Source organism: Choloepus didactylus, chromosome 8 (assembly GCF_015220235.1).
Source record: "Choloepus didactylus isolate mChoDid1 chromosome 8, mChoDid1.pri, whole genome shotgun sequence".
NCBI classification, from domain to species: Eukaryota; Metazoa; Chordata; class Mammalia; order Pilosa; family Megalonychidae; genus Choloepus; species Choloepus didactylus.
The window spans coordinates 82464736-82480218 of NC_051314.1; the positions used below are offsets into that span (position 1 = coordinate 82464736).

Here is a 15483-nt window from a genome sequence, read left to right on the forward strand (position 1 = left end):
CGCTGCCACGTCGCCACCTCCCACCCTCTAGACACCCGGGTTTTCCAGACCCTACCCTGCGCTAGGTACCCGGGTTTGACGGGCCGCGCCCCACACCCGGCAAGAGCTCTCCGATTGGCTCCTGCAGGTGCCTGTCGTCCTAGGCCGCTGCAGATTGGCCTGAGTGGGAGGGTAGGGGCGGGCCTCAGAGCGCGTAAGGAAGGGCGGGGACCCGGATGTGTGTGGTGGCGGCGGCGGTAGAGTTGGTGTGCGGATCTGAGAGGCCTATGGATGAGGAGGACTCGGCGGCCCCGGTAGGCGGGGATCGGGGGCGGGGTCCCGGAGGCCTCGGGTCTCCCCAGAGCCTAGGCGGGAAGCTGGGGTCCAGGGCCGAGGTTCCGGGGGCAGGGGCGGGGCCCTGCGCTCCAGTCACTGATTTCCTCCCTCGAGCACCCCCGGCCGGGTGCAGGGCCTGGGAAGGCTGAGCGTAGTCACGCTCGCCGACCGGGCACTGCTGCTCCCGGGTGCCGCCCGAGTGACGAGGCCGTGTCCGGGGTGGAAGCGGGGCCCAGGCTGTGGAGTTCTGAGTAACCAGATGCCCCTAAGTCTGGAGCGGCTGCATCTACGTGGGGTCACGCCCTGGCCGAGTTATTGGGGACTGGGAGGACTGCCTCATGGGGATAGGGGTCCACCCTTCTGGGCCACGTGGGTTGTTGCTGACTAAGCATCTACAGTGTGCAAGGCACTGTCAAGCCTTGATGAGACCCCTGTCTCAGGGTTATGGGGATGGGCCGAGAAAAGCACCTCATCTTTTTCTCACTTTTGACTCCCAGGAAAAATGTATTAATTCATTCATATGTTGGCGCTGGTGGTGGTTCAAATACCCTAATTATCCCACTTCTCTACTGTCTTCATTGCTATTATCTTAGAGGCTGCCATATATTATCCAAACTGCTGCAAGAACCTCTTAATTATTCGCTAACTTCTGCTCTTGCTCCCCTGATGATCAGTTCTCCAACCAGCAGCCTTATTGGTATTTTTAAAAACATAAACTAGATCACATCATTTCCTTTAAAACCCTCCAGAGGTTTCCCGTCACACTCAACCATGGTCTGTAGAGCCCTGATCTGGTCCCCGCCTTCCTCTCGGACCTCTTCTTGTATTGTTCTCCCACACATTGCCTACACCTCAGCCACCAGGCCTTCTATTTCCCTACCATGCCAAGCTCCCTTCTGTCCCAATACTCTTTCTTGAACTTGTCACGTGCCTGGCTTCTCATCTCAACTCAAATGTCACCTCAGAGAGCTTCCTTGGTCCTCTATATCCAAAGTAGTCCCTCATTATTCTTTATCATATCACCCTGTTTTTCTCTCTACTGTCTAATGTTGTTGTGTCTGTTTAATGACTGTCATCACTCCCCAACCCTCTAAAATGGAAGCCCTATGGGAACAGGAATCCCATATGTCTTGTCCACAGCTATATCCCTAGCACGTAGAACAGCGTATATAGTAGGAGCTCAATAAATATTCATCACATGAAAGGATTAGGATGGAGATTGTTGCAGCTCTATCTGCTCTGCTCAGAAGCCCTCCCCACATTCTGAGTAGAGCAGGTTGAAGCACTTTGCTCAAGACCCTGCTTCCTCCTCCGTCCCCTTCCTTCTTGGCAGGTTTGTTCTCATGAACAAGATGGATGACCTCAACCTGCACTACCGGTTTCTGAATTGGCGCCGGCGGATCCGGGAGATTCGGGAGGTCCGGGCTTTCCGATATCAGGAGAGGTTCAAGCACATCCTTGTAGATGGAGACACGTTGAGGTGAGTTTAGGGGAATGCTTCCACATTTTCCTCTCTGTTCCAGATCTTACAGACGATAAAGGGCTTTTTTAGAGGAAGCAGATTGTCTACCCTGTACTGGGAGGGAGGGTGCTGTAGACCCTGGAAGCCTTTCTGGGTGAAGCAGTGTGTGCTGCTTCACCCTGAACTCCCATCTGCCCGTGTCCCTGGAGCACTCTGTCCTGGTCCAGCAACGGTCTGTCCTGATGGGACAATGAAAACAACCATGTCAGAGATAGGAGGCTGCTGGGGTCTGAGGGAGGAGTTCCCCATATGCTTTGTTGAGAGGACTCCAGTGGGTCTGTGGGGTCTCTGAGTCTCCTGCCTATGTTTCAGGGGTTGAGTTCAGGAACAGTGGCCATTTCAAAGGCAGTGGGTTTCCTGTTTAGGGAAGGACAGTTCTGTGGTACATCCTGCCCTTCACCTCCCAGGTCTTTCCAACCCTTTTGTCTTTGTGTTTGTTTTCACTTTGTGTTCTGGCTTGAACCTCTTCTCTGACTTCTTCCAAGCCCTGGTTCTGTCACAGAGTTGCCTCTAAAGGGGAAAGGAAGTAGTGTTATTTAGCCTAGAGATAAGAAAGCTGAGGCTTGGGGACTGAATACGGTCTTCCAATCTATGAAGGTCTTTGGTACAGAGGATAGAGAACAGCCATTTTCCAGCTTCACTGAGGACAGAATCAGAGGAAAAGGGCCAAAACTGCAGCATGAGGGATTGAGGTTAGACAAGATTATGAGTCTCCCCTAATAGGCACCCAAGGGAAGCTCTGTGTTCTTTCCCCCTGGCAATGAAGGAGAAGGCAGACTTGCGATGGTCTGGTGTGGGTTGGACCCTGGCTGGAGGCAGCAGGATGGGTGGGTGACCTGAAGTGTCTTGTTATGGTGTCTGTGCAGATGTCCTGAAGTGTGGCCTGATGGATTCTCCTCTCTGCTGGTCCCTACAGGGTGGAGGGTAGGGATGCTGAGGCCCTCCCCACAAGTCCTGGGCTAGGCTGCTAATGGAACTCCCTCTTTCCTCCTTTAGTTACCATGGAAACTCTGGTGAAGTTGGCTGCTATGTGGCTTCTCGACCCTTGACCAAGGACAGCAATTATTTTGAGGTGATCAAGGTAGTAGGTGGGCAAAGCAGGGGGTAGGCTTGGGGCTGAGATTGGGGGTGAGATTAAGTTCCAAGGACCAGGTCATGAATTTTCCATCAGGGCTGTCCTGTTGGATAGCATGGCCTCTGATCAGAGAAATGGGTGACCTGGAGCCCTGTCACCTTGTCCCTTCTGCTCTCCTACCCCTCATCTAAGCAGACTTTAACTCATATCGTTTCCAGCCGCCTAACCCAAGCTTAGCATCTACTTCATCTTCTAACCTTTTCCATAGCTAGGAAATTATTTTCTAAGTAATCCTGGTAAAGTAGGCCCCCCTCTCCCCAGCTCTCTCCCTGAATACCCTGTCTTTTTCTCTGATTCTCATATCTTTCGTGTCTTTGAGTTTCAGCTCCCTTTGATCTCTAGCCCCCGCCCCCTGACTTCCCAGCAATTCATCCCATTTTCCCTTCCAGCCATGCTAACTGTGCCCTTCTCTCCTCTCTCCAGGTGTCTATTGTGGACAGTGGGGTTCGGGGCACAATTGCTGTGGGGCTGGTCCCTCAGTACTACAGCTTGGACCACCAGCCTGGCTGGTTGCCTGACTCTGTAGCCTACCATGCTGATGATGGCAAGTGAGTTACCTTCTTGTGGAACCTGACCCCTTTCTTATGGATTTGGGAATTTTAGATTATAAGGGACTTCGTCAGGGTGGCTTTTCCTGTTCCTTCACTTATCTTGGGATGCTTTCCTAGACATATCTAACCAGGACAGGGTGGTGGCCTGATGGCTACCCTTGGAGGTTTGCAGACTTAGAGGGGAGGGTGGAGCTCACTCCCAGGACGTGGTAAATACTGTCATCACAGAGTGACTAGGAGCAGCGAGATGAGGCTTTGGCTGCTGGTGCTGGGAAAAGTTGGGAAGCCAAGCTTGGGTTCTGTGTCTGGGCTTCTCTGTCCACAGGCTGTACAATGGCCGAGCCAAGGGCCGCCAGTTTGGGTCAAAGTGTAACTCCGGGGACCGGATTGGGTGTGGCATTGAGCCTGTGTCCTTTGATGTACAGACTGCCCAGATCTTCTTCACCAAAAACGGGAAGCGGGTGAGTAGGGAATCCTGGAGGGATTCAATTGGCTTAAAGCTGCCCAAGGATTTGTGGGCAGTAATTAGAAAGAGTCTGCTTGCTGGAGATTGCCTAGGGACCCACGGGCTTAGTTCCCATCTCCTTGAGTCCAGTCTCAGTTTCTTTCTGTCTGTAGGAGAAGACATTTCCCCTGTCCAGGGGAAGCTGGGACATTACTCAGATAATGGGCATAGAGGGGCAAATTAGTGCAGTGGAGTATGGGCAGAAATTGTGGGGAACAGAATTGGGTGATTTGGGGGAAGGTTTTGAGGAGACATAAAGAGGGGAAGATTATGGCCAGGCTACAAGAGCTGGAGGTCCTTTTTGGGGTTTTGACTTGAATACTTTGGGAATATGTGCTTTTGGTGTTTTGTTTTCCTCATTTCATTTCTCCTTCCCTTCCCTATTCAGAGAGAGACTAGTATTGGCAAAGAGATGGGATGTCCTAGTTTGCTAATGCTGCAGAATGCAAAACACCAGAGATGGACAGGCTTTTATAAAACGGGGGTTTATTTCACTACACAGTTACAGTGTTAAGGCCACAAAGCATCCAAGGTAACACCTCAGCAATCGGGTACCTTCACCGGAGGACGGCCAGTGGTGTCCGGAAAACCTCTGTTAGCTAGGAAGGCAGCTGGCGTCTGCTCCAAAGCTCCAGCCTCAAAACGGCTTTCTCCCAGGACGTTCCTCTCTAGCAAGCTTGCTTCTCTTCAAAACATCACTCCCAGCTGCACTCTCTTTCCTCTTTGAGTCAGCTCATTTATATAGCTCCACCGATCAAGGCCCACCCCGAATGGGTGGGGCCACGCCTCCATGGGAACATCGCATCAAAATTATCACCGACAGCTGGGTGGGGCACACTCCAAGCAAATCCAACCAGCACCCAAGGGTCTGCCCCACACAAGACCACAAAGATAATGGCATTTGGGGGACACAATACATTCAAACCGGCACATGGGACAAGAGCAAATAGAAGAGAGAGCCCCACTCCCAGCTATTTTCCTTTTACTCAGCTCCATCTCCCATTCTGGGAAAATTGCTTTCTCTGGCCTTGGCTGAGGAGTCCTGTTCACTTCACATCCATGCTGCAGCCACTTTCCTGCTCCAACACATGGTCACACGTACCTAAAGTATTTGGCAGCAAGTCAAGAGACTTTTCGCTGCCTTGTAACTCAGAAACCTTTCCCAGCGAGGAGTACTTAGCAAATGTTTAAACTTTTCTATACCACTGTTTTGTTTTTTAATCCCTCAGTGTGGGTAATAATTATGTTGCATCATCTCAAAGGTACCCTTGTGGGAATTAGATGAGCTGTGGGAAAGTGAGCCAGGCAGCAGCTCCCTCCCTCCCTCTGCTGCAGGTGGGCTCCACCATCATGCCCATGTCCCCGGATGGGCTGTTCCCAGCAGTGGGCATGCACTCCCTGGGTGAGGAGGTGCGCCTGCACCTCAACGCTGAGCTGGGCCGTGAAGATGACAGTGTGATGATGGTGGACAGTTACGAGGATGAATGGGGCCGGCTGCATGATGTCAGAGTCTGCGGGACTGTAAGTAAGGGGCATTCAAGCATGAGGGGGCTTGGGCGGGGAGGGCAGAATGTCTACAGGCCACAGAAGTGTCTGAATTGGTTAGATTGGGGAGTGAGGGAAGTGTCTTGTGAAGTTTGGGTAACTGGCAATTTTGGCAGGATAGCCTGGAACCTTGACATGTTTCTTTGAGTTCAGATCTGTGCTGTCTTTAGTGCAGGTTCCCCTTTCTTCCTTACTACAAACAGTAGTTCTCCTTTGCCTTTTTTGGTTCCTTTAACACCTGGTGCCCCCTGTTGCCCTGCCGTTGAAGGTCTAGGGGCTGATTTGGAGGCAGGATGCCTAGATCCCTTTTGGCTTGGTTCCAACTCCATTGGCCCAGGCTTTCCATGCACTGGGGCCAGTGTGGTCACAAGTCCCACACACATGGGGAAAGGTTCTTTGAGATATTTTTTTAGTATACTTCAATGTCAATCTCTTCTTCCCCTTACATTTTATAGAGGATGAGAACACAGGCAGATGAGAATCCTTGACCCTCTAAAACTTGCTTTATATATCTTCTTGTCATACCTGCTCTAGTCTCCCTAGATTTTAAACTTTCTGGAAGTCTAAAGTGCATGGGCCTTGAGAAAGGGAAATTCTTCATCTGTCTCCTCACTGCCTCATGCGGGGTTAGGAGTGAATGGAAGCTGAGTCAGTGGTCTGGCCTCTAGTGGGCTGCTCAGGCCTCCCACTTCGAATTGTCCCTTTGCTGCCCTTTTGCTCCCGGCTCCCCGGGTGGATGGCCTTTTTCTCCACTCTCTGGCCTTCTCACCCCAACCCGGGCTGTTTTTTCAAGTCAGTTTTTGATAGCAAAACAGAAGCAGTGGGAGGTGTGGATGGATTACCAGTAAGGCCTCCCCCTTCTGGAGTTCAAGGTGAGTCGAACTCAAGGAATATGGGAGAAAGCGTGTCCTCCTGCTGTGTCTGACGCCTTGCACCACCTTCTTGCATTAGGATCCAAGGGTGGCAGTGCTGTGAGCCAGGAGACCTCAGGTTTCCATTCATTGGCCCTCATCTCTTCCCTTTCTTTTCCCTGTCCACCATCATTTTGACCACATCTGCAGAGTTGAACTTGGGACTGAGCCAGGGCAGTGTGCCAGTTCTCATCCCGGACCTCTCCTCAAGAGTTTTTTCCTGGCATCCTTTCCCTGCCTGGACTTGTCCCCGCTCTGCCCCCAGCTCCTCCCAGGCAATCTTTTCTAATTGATGCAGAGTCCTGTAGATGTTTATAAATAGCCTTCCTTCCTCATGGTCCTTCCTCCAGTGCCTTCAGGCCACTTATTTAAAAACTTGATCTTTTTAGACTTAAGCTGTTGAGTTTAGCTCTTCATTCAGACCTGCAGCCCAGCTTGGGGACCTGGCAGGATGGGAGCACACCTCCCTGAGCCCTTGCGACTTTGGGGCTGACTTGGGCATGAGCCTATTGAGGGACATGTGCCTCTCTAGTCGTGCCAACCCTCCTAACTTTCAAACAAAGATGACTTGCCCAGTTTCTTCCATCCCCTTGGGCCTCCTGTCACTGCTTGTCTCCTGGACTCCTCTCTTCTGTCCTTTCTTACCAGCCACTGTATTTCTGACCCAGTGATCATATTTGTATCAGCCTGGAAGAGCTTGGGAGAGGTCATTTGGGCCATGCCCTTGCCTCCTGTTTGGAGAGACGTCTACCACACATTTCTCCTGTTTGCCCATTCCTGTCTTTTCACATCCATCTCTGTTGGGGAGCCCTTTCTTGGGACCCCAGACCTCTTCTGTTGTTGAAGCCTGTTTCTCTCGCTTGGAGTGGTGGGAGTAGTTAATCCACGTCCGCAACAGAGTGCCCTTTAGAATTGTAAAGGTTTGGGAAAGACTTTGCTGTCATCTAATCTGGGGTTTCTGGATGGGGAGACTGTTGGCATTTTAGGTGTTGGCATTTTGCAAGTGCAAATGTTTTGCATCCCTGATCCCCAGAGGCAAAATGCTTTAGTAGCTCCTTCCCCTACTCACTGTGACTTAAAATACGCCCACACATAGCCTCTGCTTTTGCTTTTGATGAAAAAACAGTCCCAGAGAAAAGTGAAGAGGCTTGTTGAAGTGTCAAAGAGCAAATTAGTAGCAAAACTAGGCCTATAAATTAATTCTTTGGCCCCTACCCCTTCTGCCTTTTCCATTGTCGAATATACGGTATTACCCAAGTGTGTTCTTCTGTAGCCAGTTACCTTCTCTCCTCCTTCCCCCTTCCTTCTAAGATGAATCCGGAGCTTCTGGGTTTAAATTCCTACTTCTTGAGATTCTCCTGTCTGGTTTCTTTAGCCAAGGCCCTTCTATTGAGTTTACTTGTCTGCCTTGGAATTCTTCAACTCTCATTCCTTTCTTTCAGTTTTAGGGTCACAATTATCTTGTCTTCTTTCTCACTGGATCTTCCCATAAAGAAGAGAATTCAATTCCTGGTTCTTTTTCCCCCCTCCATTTCATTTTCAAGCAGACAGAAAAGTTGAAAATATCATACAGTCACCACCCATAGGTGCATGCCTAGATACAATGTTATTATTTAGTTATGTTCGTTTAATCTTAGTTTCTATATGTAGATAGACCTGGCTCTCTCTTGGGTGGAATTATCTCCCTGCCTCTTGTGGCTTCCGTTGCCCCCCTAAAGAGTCCCCTCTCCCAAGGGTTCTGAGGGTGTTGAAGAATTGCTCCTTCATTTGCTCAGGTATGGGGGTGTTGCCCCTCTGCCACACCCCTGCCCCAAAGCCTTGCAAAACGAGGGAGTGGAGGGGGCGGCGGGCAGAAGGTAAAGCTGGGGAATTAAACTCAGTCTGTCTTTGTTTCCTGTTCATAGCTCCTTCTGACAAGTCCTTAGCGACGGGGCAACAGCTTTGGTACACAAAGGGGGTGGGAATGAGGCCCCACCCTCCCAGGGGTCCTCCCTGACCCAACCCAGGAGGAGACTGTGTTGGGGCCTGAGCTGGCCAGTGGGGAGCATGTTCATGGTTCCTGTTTCAGCTGCTTCTGGGCCCTCAGGCACTGAGCCCTCCCTTGCTCCTGTCAAGAGGGATTAGGGTCTCTGCTGGCAAGGGGAGGAGGGCGGGCACCAGTGGGGAGAAAAGGCTGAGAAAGCACTACTGTATGAGGGAGGGGTGTGAGGGTGCAGGAGGCCACTGGCACTCTGTGCTCTGTGGGGTCAAGTCCAGCTGTTATCCTCCCTAAGCTTTGGTGATTGAGTGTGTGGGGATTGGGGCTGAGGGTGGAGGGAGACAGAAGAGGGAGGAGGGTTTGAGAGCCCCTGAAGGATTCTGGAGCCCCAAGGAGAGGACTTCCTCTTCCTCCACCAAAGATGTGGAGGAACGTTCCTGTCGATTGGGCATTGTTTGAGGAGAAACATTGTGGGGGCAGGACATTGTCACTGGGGTAGAGTAACCTGATGAGTGGGCATCGGTCTTGGAGAAACAGTGGACGATTTGGGGAGCCTAAGAGGCCATTCTAGTTGGAGATAAGGGCTGAGATGAAAGATCATTTCCTTCTTTGTGACTGACATTTCCAGTCTAGTCTAGCTTTGGGGTGACTTCACATTTAGGGAGCACTAATTTGTCAGCATGTTCCAATCTAAGCCCTGTTTTCTGACATAGGGAGGGAAAGAAATATGTATTGATCATCTATTGGATGCCAAGCTCCACACTAAGCACTTGACACTAACTTCATTGAGTCTTCACACCCGTTTTTGGAGAGGCAGGTAGTAGTATCTCTATTTTACTGAAGAAGAAGCTAAGGCTTCAAGAGATGAAAGTAATTTGCCCAAGGTTGGCAGTTAGTAAGTAACAGAACTTATGGTTTGAACCTAGGTCTCTTGGATTCACTTTCACATTAAGAAGTATCCAAGGCACAAATTAAGGAACCAGCATCAAGATTCTAGTAACTCAGACTTCAGGGTCTGTGTAAAGTGACACTAAACCAGCTCATACCTCCATCTCCTCTAGATTCCTAACAGCTGTCATCTAAGGAAGGAGGAGTGAACTCAGAAAAGGATCTGTCAGGGAGGCTGAACTTTTCCCCCACTCCCTGCCCTTTAGTGCTCCAAGATGGCTCATGAGGGCTTGGGAGGACTTTTCCCAGAAACAGGGAGTGGATGACTTCTTACAGCTACCGATGGGTGATTCCTCTCCTGGAAGAAGGCAAATTGTGCAGGGGCCCAGTTCTCCAGGATGATGTCAGCAGTCTGTCCGAACTGCTCTGCAGGGTAGGGGAGTGGGTTTTAGAGTCCCATGTTAGTGTGTTTCGTCCTCCTGGACTTTTACCTCCCCATCCTATCCGGAGACAAAACTGCAGCAGTTGCCCCCACCCCGGGGGCTGAGGTGGAGGGAATGGTTGGGCGGGTTTTTCCCAAGGATCAGGATCTGGATCGGCTGTCTCTTGGCTCTGGAACTGCAGAACACTGTGTTTCCTCTGTTACGGCCAGTTGGATGGAGTGGGTCAAGGGCAGCCATGGGGTCCCCCACCCAGTTCCGCAGTGCTGGGAGGAGAGGGTGGGCCTGGGGCTGCTCTGACTGGGTGGAGTGTGAGCTAGTTAATGTGTGTCACACCCCTCCTGGCCTGCTGGGGAGAGATGCAGGAGGAGCCAGGCCCAGCAGAGAGAACACACAGAGGACTGTGATGAAGATATGAGCAGAATTCCAGCAGTGTGGGCCTTACAGGCTGAGGGAGTGTCATTAGTACTTGAGAAGTCAGAAGTCAACCTGCAGGGAACCCCTTTCTGATGAAAGAAATCAGTGTGATATAATGGAGAAAGACTTGGGCTAGGAGTGTCAATCTGAAAGACCCAGTGTAACCTGAAATGTGTAGGTCCTGATTATACAAATTAGAGAAGCAAACTTGGGTGTGGGTTAAAGGGGTCTCCTATACATCTCTGGCTTTTCCCTGATCCCACCCTGACGCTGCACTCTGGCCCTTGTTCTCTTTGGAGAGGAGGGGAGGATGGACTTGAGGTGGCAGAGCTTTGGGGATCCAAGGCTAAGAAGGGCACCAAGCCTCTTATGTTCCCCCTTTCTAGAGGGGATGGTGAGGATGCAGGACCAAGGATGCAGGACCAGCCTCTGCTGGACACACGTACAGGCGTCTGAGCTGGTGTAGGCGAGCATAATTCCTTTCCTGTCCAGGCAGGAATTCCTTGCAGGGTGAGGGGCCAGCGTCCTAAGGCTTGCCTGGGATAAGTGGATGAGGTCCCCAGGAAGTATATTTTCTTCAGGACTGGAGGGGCTGTTTTGCCAATTAAAAGAAGATTAAGGAATCCCAGGTGATGCCAAGGGTGGGGGAATGGGGGTGGGGTTGAGTCATAGCCCCACTATTACCATGACAACTGATAAATAAATCCTCTCAGATTGGGGGTTGCCGCCCCATCATGCCCAGGCAAGACTGTGTGGGACTGAAGAGCCCCAAGAACCCATCAGTCATCTCCCCTCTCCTCCCATCCCCACACCCCTCCTCCAGCTTGAAATAGAAACAAGGGAACAGGGAAGCCTGGCATTTATCTTCATTTTGACCTCTCCCCTCCCTCACATTAAATGAAGGGGTAGAGCTGGTCATTCTGGGTTCTTTGGCTCCCCACAGCACCTCCCTGACCCAGTTGTGAGCAGTTCTGTTCAAAGCCAAGGAGAACAAAGACCTTGTGAGGTTACATCAGTCCCACCCTAGACAGAATTGACCTATGACCTGGTCTCCCCCTTTCCACCCCATGACCCCGTAACATTTGGGACTGGCATCTAACCTCTGCATCCTCCCTGTCTTAGTTCAGACCCCCTGAGAAAGTCATCAGGTTTTCTCTCAGCCTATCTTCACTTCTTTTCTCTGTACTCAGGGCCCCTGGGGCAGACCTTTCCCAGAGGAGAAAGCCCGGCAGGGTTATTCAGGGAAGTGGTAATACAGCCCAGAGACGCCCTGCTGGGTAGGATCTGCAGGAAGGGCACAGAGGGAGCCTGCCCTCGGCCATCTGGATTGCTGTGCTGCTCTCCTGTCCCCCAGAAAGCAGGGGAGGGTCTTTAGACTTGGATGGTCTTTGAACCAGGAAGGAGGCGGGCGCAGCATTTGACAAGGGGCTCCCCTTGCTTAAGTGGACACCTTTACCCCCCACCGCCACCTCTGGTCTCATGCCTGCCTACAACACTGATGCCCATGTTGTGCCTCCAGGATCCTTCCCCTTTCACCCAGGGTTTTCTGTCAAACCTGGGAAACTGGTCCTCAGACAGCCTTGGGACCAGGTTTCCAGGCTGGGCATCAGCCTGCCCCCTGCACCCACCTGGCTCTCTCCCCCAACAGCTGCTGGAGTACTTGGGGAAGGGCAAGAGCATCGTGGATGTGGGGCTGGCTCAGGCCCGGCACCCGCTGAGCACCCGCAGCCACTACTTCGAGGTGGAGATTGTGGATCCTGGAGAGAAATGCTACATCGCCTTGGGGCTGGCCCGGAAGGTGGGGACTAGTGCTGGGCTCTTTGCCTCCGGAGCTGCTCAACTTGGGGGCTGTAGGGGAAACGGTGGGAATGGGTGGTGGGGAGGATTTTAACAGAGACGGAGCATAGTTGTTTATGTCTCCTGCACCCCCTGAGTGTGTTGTGACTATACCACATGCTCTGAGATCTGGATATGGGGTGGCGGCAGCCTGTAGCCTTGGCCTTGGAAGCCAGGCACCCTTTTCACCTTCCCTGGCTTCCCTAAGTGCCAGAAGGATGGGAGAGCCTGGAGTGTTGGGGGTTGGTGGTGAGCAGCCTTCCTGGGTGTGGTCTATTCCAGAAGATTGAACATTCAGACACCACTTTCCTGTGCCTTCTTTTACATGTGTGGTACCATAGATTTTCTTTTTTCTTCTTGGTGCAGGATTATCCCAAGAACAGGCACCCTGGCTGGAGCAGAGGATCTGTGGCCTACCATGCAGGTGAGCAGGAGGCATGTTTCATCCCTCCAGGCTGTTGTGGGGAAGCTGGGTTTGCCAGGGAGGTAGTGGTGTCCCTACGTCCATTTTCCTGATCCCTCAAAAATGGCCTCTCTCCTCCAGCATTTGGCAGGAGAGACTCTCCCCTGCTGCTGTCTGATCTTCCCTTCCCAAGCCACTGTTGCTTTCTCCTCATCTGTGTTTTTCCTCCCAGCCCTGAAAGCTGGGGGAGTAAGATGGGCGGGAGACCTGGGCTCCAACTGGACATTCCAAGACTCTGAGTTGGCTCCCTCTGCGCTCTTCCTGCAGATCCTGCAAATTTTTCATTTTCTTTTTTTGATTTGCTTGATACCCTTTAGGGCTTTCTTTAGAAAAGGACTGTGTCTCGAGTTCCTGGTCCTGCCTCTCCCCTCCCTTCCCCTGGATGCTTGTTGCTTCAAACAGTTACCAGAGCAGTTTCCCCTTAGCACCTTGAGCTGTCCAACTTGATCTCTTTTTATCTGGCACCTTCTTCCCGCTCCTGTCTCTCCATCTTTGCTCACCTTGTCCCCTCCCTTCCTCTGGTCCAGAGAGGGAGGTAACAGAGGTGTTCACCCCCAAGCAGGGCTACTCTGGGTGGTGGGTACAGAATCAGCTTCCCCTTCATCAGCTGTGTATTCTCACCCCTTCCTTCAACAGATGACGGGAAGATCTTCCATGGCAGTGGTGTGGGGGACCCCTTTGGGCCACGCTGTTACAAAGGGGACATTATGGGCTGTGGAATCATGTTCCCCCGAGACTACATTCTGGACAGTGAGGGTGAGTGGGATGGGAGTAGCCAGCCAGGCTGGTCAGGGCAGAGGGTGCTGGGTGTGGGGAGTCCCAGGGGACTCAGGTTTTTTGGTTTCCTAGGTGACAGTGATGATAGTTGTGACACAGTGATCCTGTCCCCAACTGCCCGGGCTGTCCGGAACGTCCGGAATGTCATGTACCTGCACCAGGAGGGGGATGAGGAAGAGGAGGAAGAGGAAGAGGAAGAAGACGGGGAAGAGATAGAGCAGGAGCATGAGGGCAAGAAGGTGGTGGTGAGTAGGAGAGAGTTTGGGGTTGGGATGGGGTTCCTGGGCCTGGGTAAGGGCTTGGTGTTAATGGAGGATAGAAATCTGAGTCAGGGCTGGAAAGGGGAGATTCTGGCACTGTTTTGGGGGGTGTTCCAAGGTAACAGGAGCTGCTGAGATGCAGAGGCTATGGTTGGGAGGCTGTTTTCCAGCCTCAGGACACCCTCTTGTGGTCACTTCCAATATCACCCTAAGTCTCTCCTCTCAAGCCTGTGATGGGAGTTGGGAGTGGTTGGGGTCCAGGCCTGTGTGGCTCCAGGATCCTCAGAAGAGGCCAGGGCCTCTCTGCTCCATTCCTCTCCCCACTTCCACCCCCAGGTTTTCTTCACCCGGAATGGCAAGATCATCGGGAAGAAGGATGCTGTTGTACCTTCTGGGGGTTTCTTCCCCACAATTGGAATGCTGAGCTGTGGGGAGAAAGTCAAAGTAGATCTGCACCCCTTGAGTGGCTAGGGGCATCTCCCCCAGACCTGCCCCTCCTCTGTCTGCTCACCCTTTGCAGGGCCAGGTATCCAGTTCCTGACTTCCCCTGACACATGCCCAAGGATTTGCTTACCCAGCAGGCTCTAGGGGAGCACTTTCCCCCCCTCCCAGGTCAGGTCCCTGCCAAGCTCCTCTATGCCCACATCTCTGACCTGGTGCCTCCCTTGTCAGTCCCTGGGCCCTTTTCCCTGATTGGACAGGAACAGACCCAAAGAATGGTGGTGATCTGTCTGTGGGCCCCACTTGCCCTGGCCAGTGGGTTCCCTAGATTCCCCTTTCCCTCACTGGCCTGTGTGAGTGGAGAGGAGTGTGTTCACAGCTGCTCTGTGGGTGTGAGGCTTTGCAGAGGGCCAGAGTGGAGCAGAGACAGCCTCCTCCCTACTTACCACAGTATTTTTCCTTGCATTCTTTTTCCCTCTTTTTTCCCCGTTCTTGTTGTGTGCTGCTGTCTTCCCCCTGGCTGGGCTAGGGGGTACTCTCTTGGGCCATCTCTCTCCTTTTGCTGGCTGCTGTCCTAGGAAGACTCCTCTAGGGTCTCCATTCTTTTCCTCGAGAGCTGGCTGTCTGCCCCCAACCTGCTCAGGCACTGGAGAACCACAGAGAATTCCTGAGTCTAGTTCCCCTCACCTGTATACACATAGATGGGTGACCAATACATGTTTAAGAGAGAGGGACTGTGAGGTGGCAATCGCCCTCTTCCCATCCCCTTCTCACCTTGGCACCCTTGCCCCCTCTCTCCCTGGGATGCAGGCTGAGGCTCTGGAGCATGTCTCTCCTGCTGCAGTGAGGACGCGACTGCAAAGCGTTAGCTGAGTGAGCCCAGAGGGGCAGCCTGGTCCCTTACTCCTTTTACCTGCCACCACGCCTCTCCCCTGACTGTGTCCCAGCTTGCTGCTTGTGCCAGTTGCCTGTTTTGCTTCAGTGTTCGATTCTAGCACTTACATATGTCCTCCCCCACCAAGCCCTCATCTCTCCCTCGTCCCCCCTGGTCCCCTTCCCATACTGTGACTTCCCTGGGAGGACGAGGGAGCAGGAGCTGTTGGCCTTGGTTTGCACAGAGTGGGTAGGGCTTTGGGGAAAGTGGGTGAGCTGTTGTGCTGCTGGGGCCTCCCCCTGGCCCTCCCTTCAGGCCCTGCACTATGATGTATGAAATGTATGTACAGACCAGAGATGTTTATACAGCCAATAAAAATGGAGTTTCCGTATTTATCAGTACAGCTGGTGCAGGGAAATCCTTTCTGATACAGAGGATGGAGACAGGGCTGGAGGCTAGGGGGCAGCAAAGGGAAGCCTGCTCACGGGGGAGATGTGGACCAACATTAGGGCAGGCCAGGGATGGAGCTTATATATGCTCCATGGGCCTGGCGCCGGGGATGGCCCCCCAAAGCATAGCTTGGCCCTGGGAAACGTGAGTCCTTGACTTTCCTGCAAATGCCAAG

The 15483-nt window shown here is 52.4% G+C and overlaps 1 protein-coding gene across 3 annotated transcripts; it reads left to right on the forward strand.

The window, feature by feature from the left end:
• The first annotated feature begins 184 nt into the window (after nt 1-184).
• On the forward strand, nt 185-15259 carry SPRYD3 (SPRY domain containing 3). 3 transcript variants are annotated; one of them, XM_037847715.1, is made up of 11 exons: nt 185-293; nt 1649-1795; nt 2834-2918; nt 3396-3520; nt 3849-3984; nt 5364-5549; nt 11856-12005; nt 12410-12467; nt 13143-13262; nt 13356-13528; nt 13880-15259. In XM_037847715.1, exons 1-11 carry the CDS (start codon nt 271-273, stop codon nt 14012-14014), a joined length of 1338 nt encoding a protein of 445 aa, XP_037703643.1. In that variant the 5' UTR covers nt 185-270; the 3' UTR covers nt 14015-15259. The 3 variants fall into 3 exon arrangements, with proteins under 3 accessions (XP_037703643.1, XP_037703644.1, XP_037703645.1); XM_037847716.1 differs by having other exon boundaries at nt 2834-2909; XM_037847717.1 differs by lacking the exon at nt 11856-12005.
• The last annotated feature ends 224 nt before the right edge of the window (nt 15260-15483 follow it).

Bases quoted from the DNA above. Each gene is read 5' to 3' on its own strand.
- SPRYD3 (XM_037847715.1), top strand. From the start codon at position 271: ATGAGGAGGACTCGGCGGCCCCG. The intron at 2,919-3,395 runs GTAGTAGGTGGG...TCCTCTCTCCAG, and splicing joins ATTATTTTGAGGTGATCAAG to GTGTCTATTGTGGACAGTGG. The intron at 13,529-13,879 runs GTGAGTAGGAGA...TTCCACCCCCAG, and splicing joins ATGAGGGCAAGAAGGTGGTG to GTTTTCTTCACCCGGAATGG.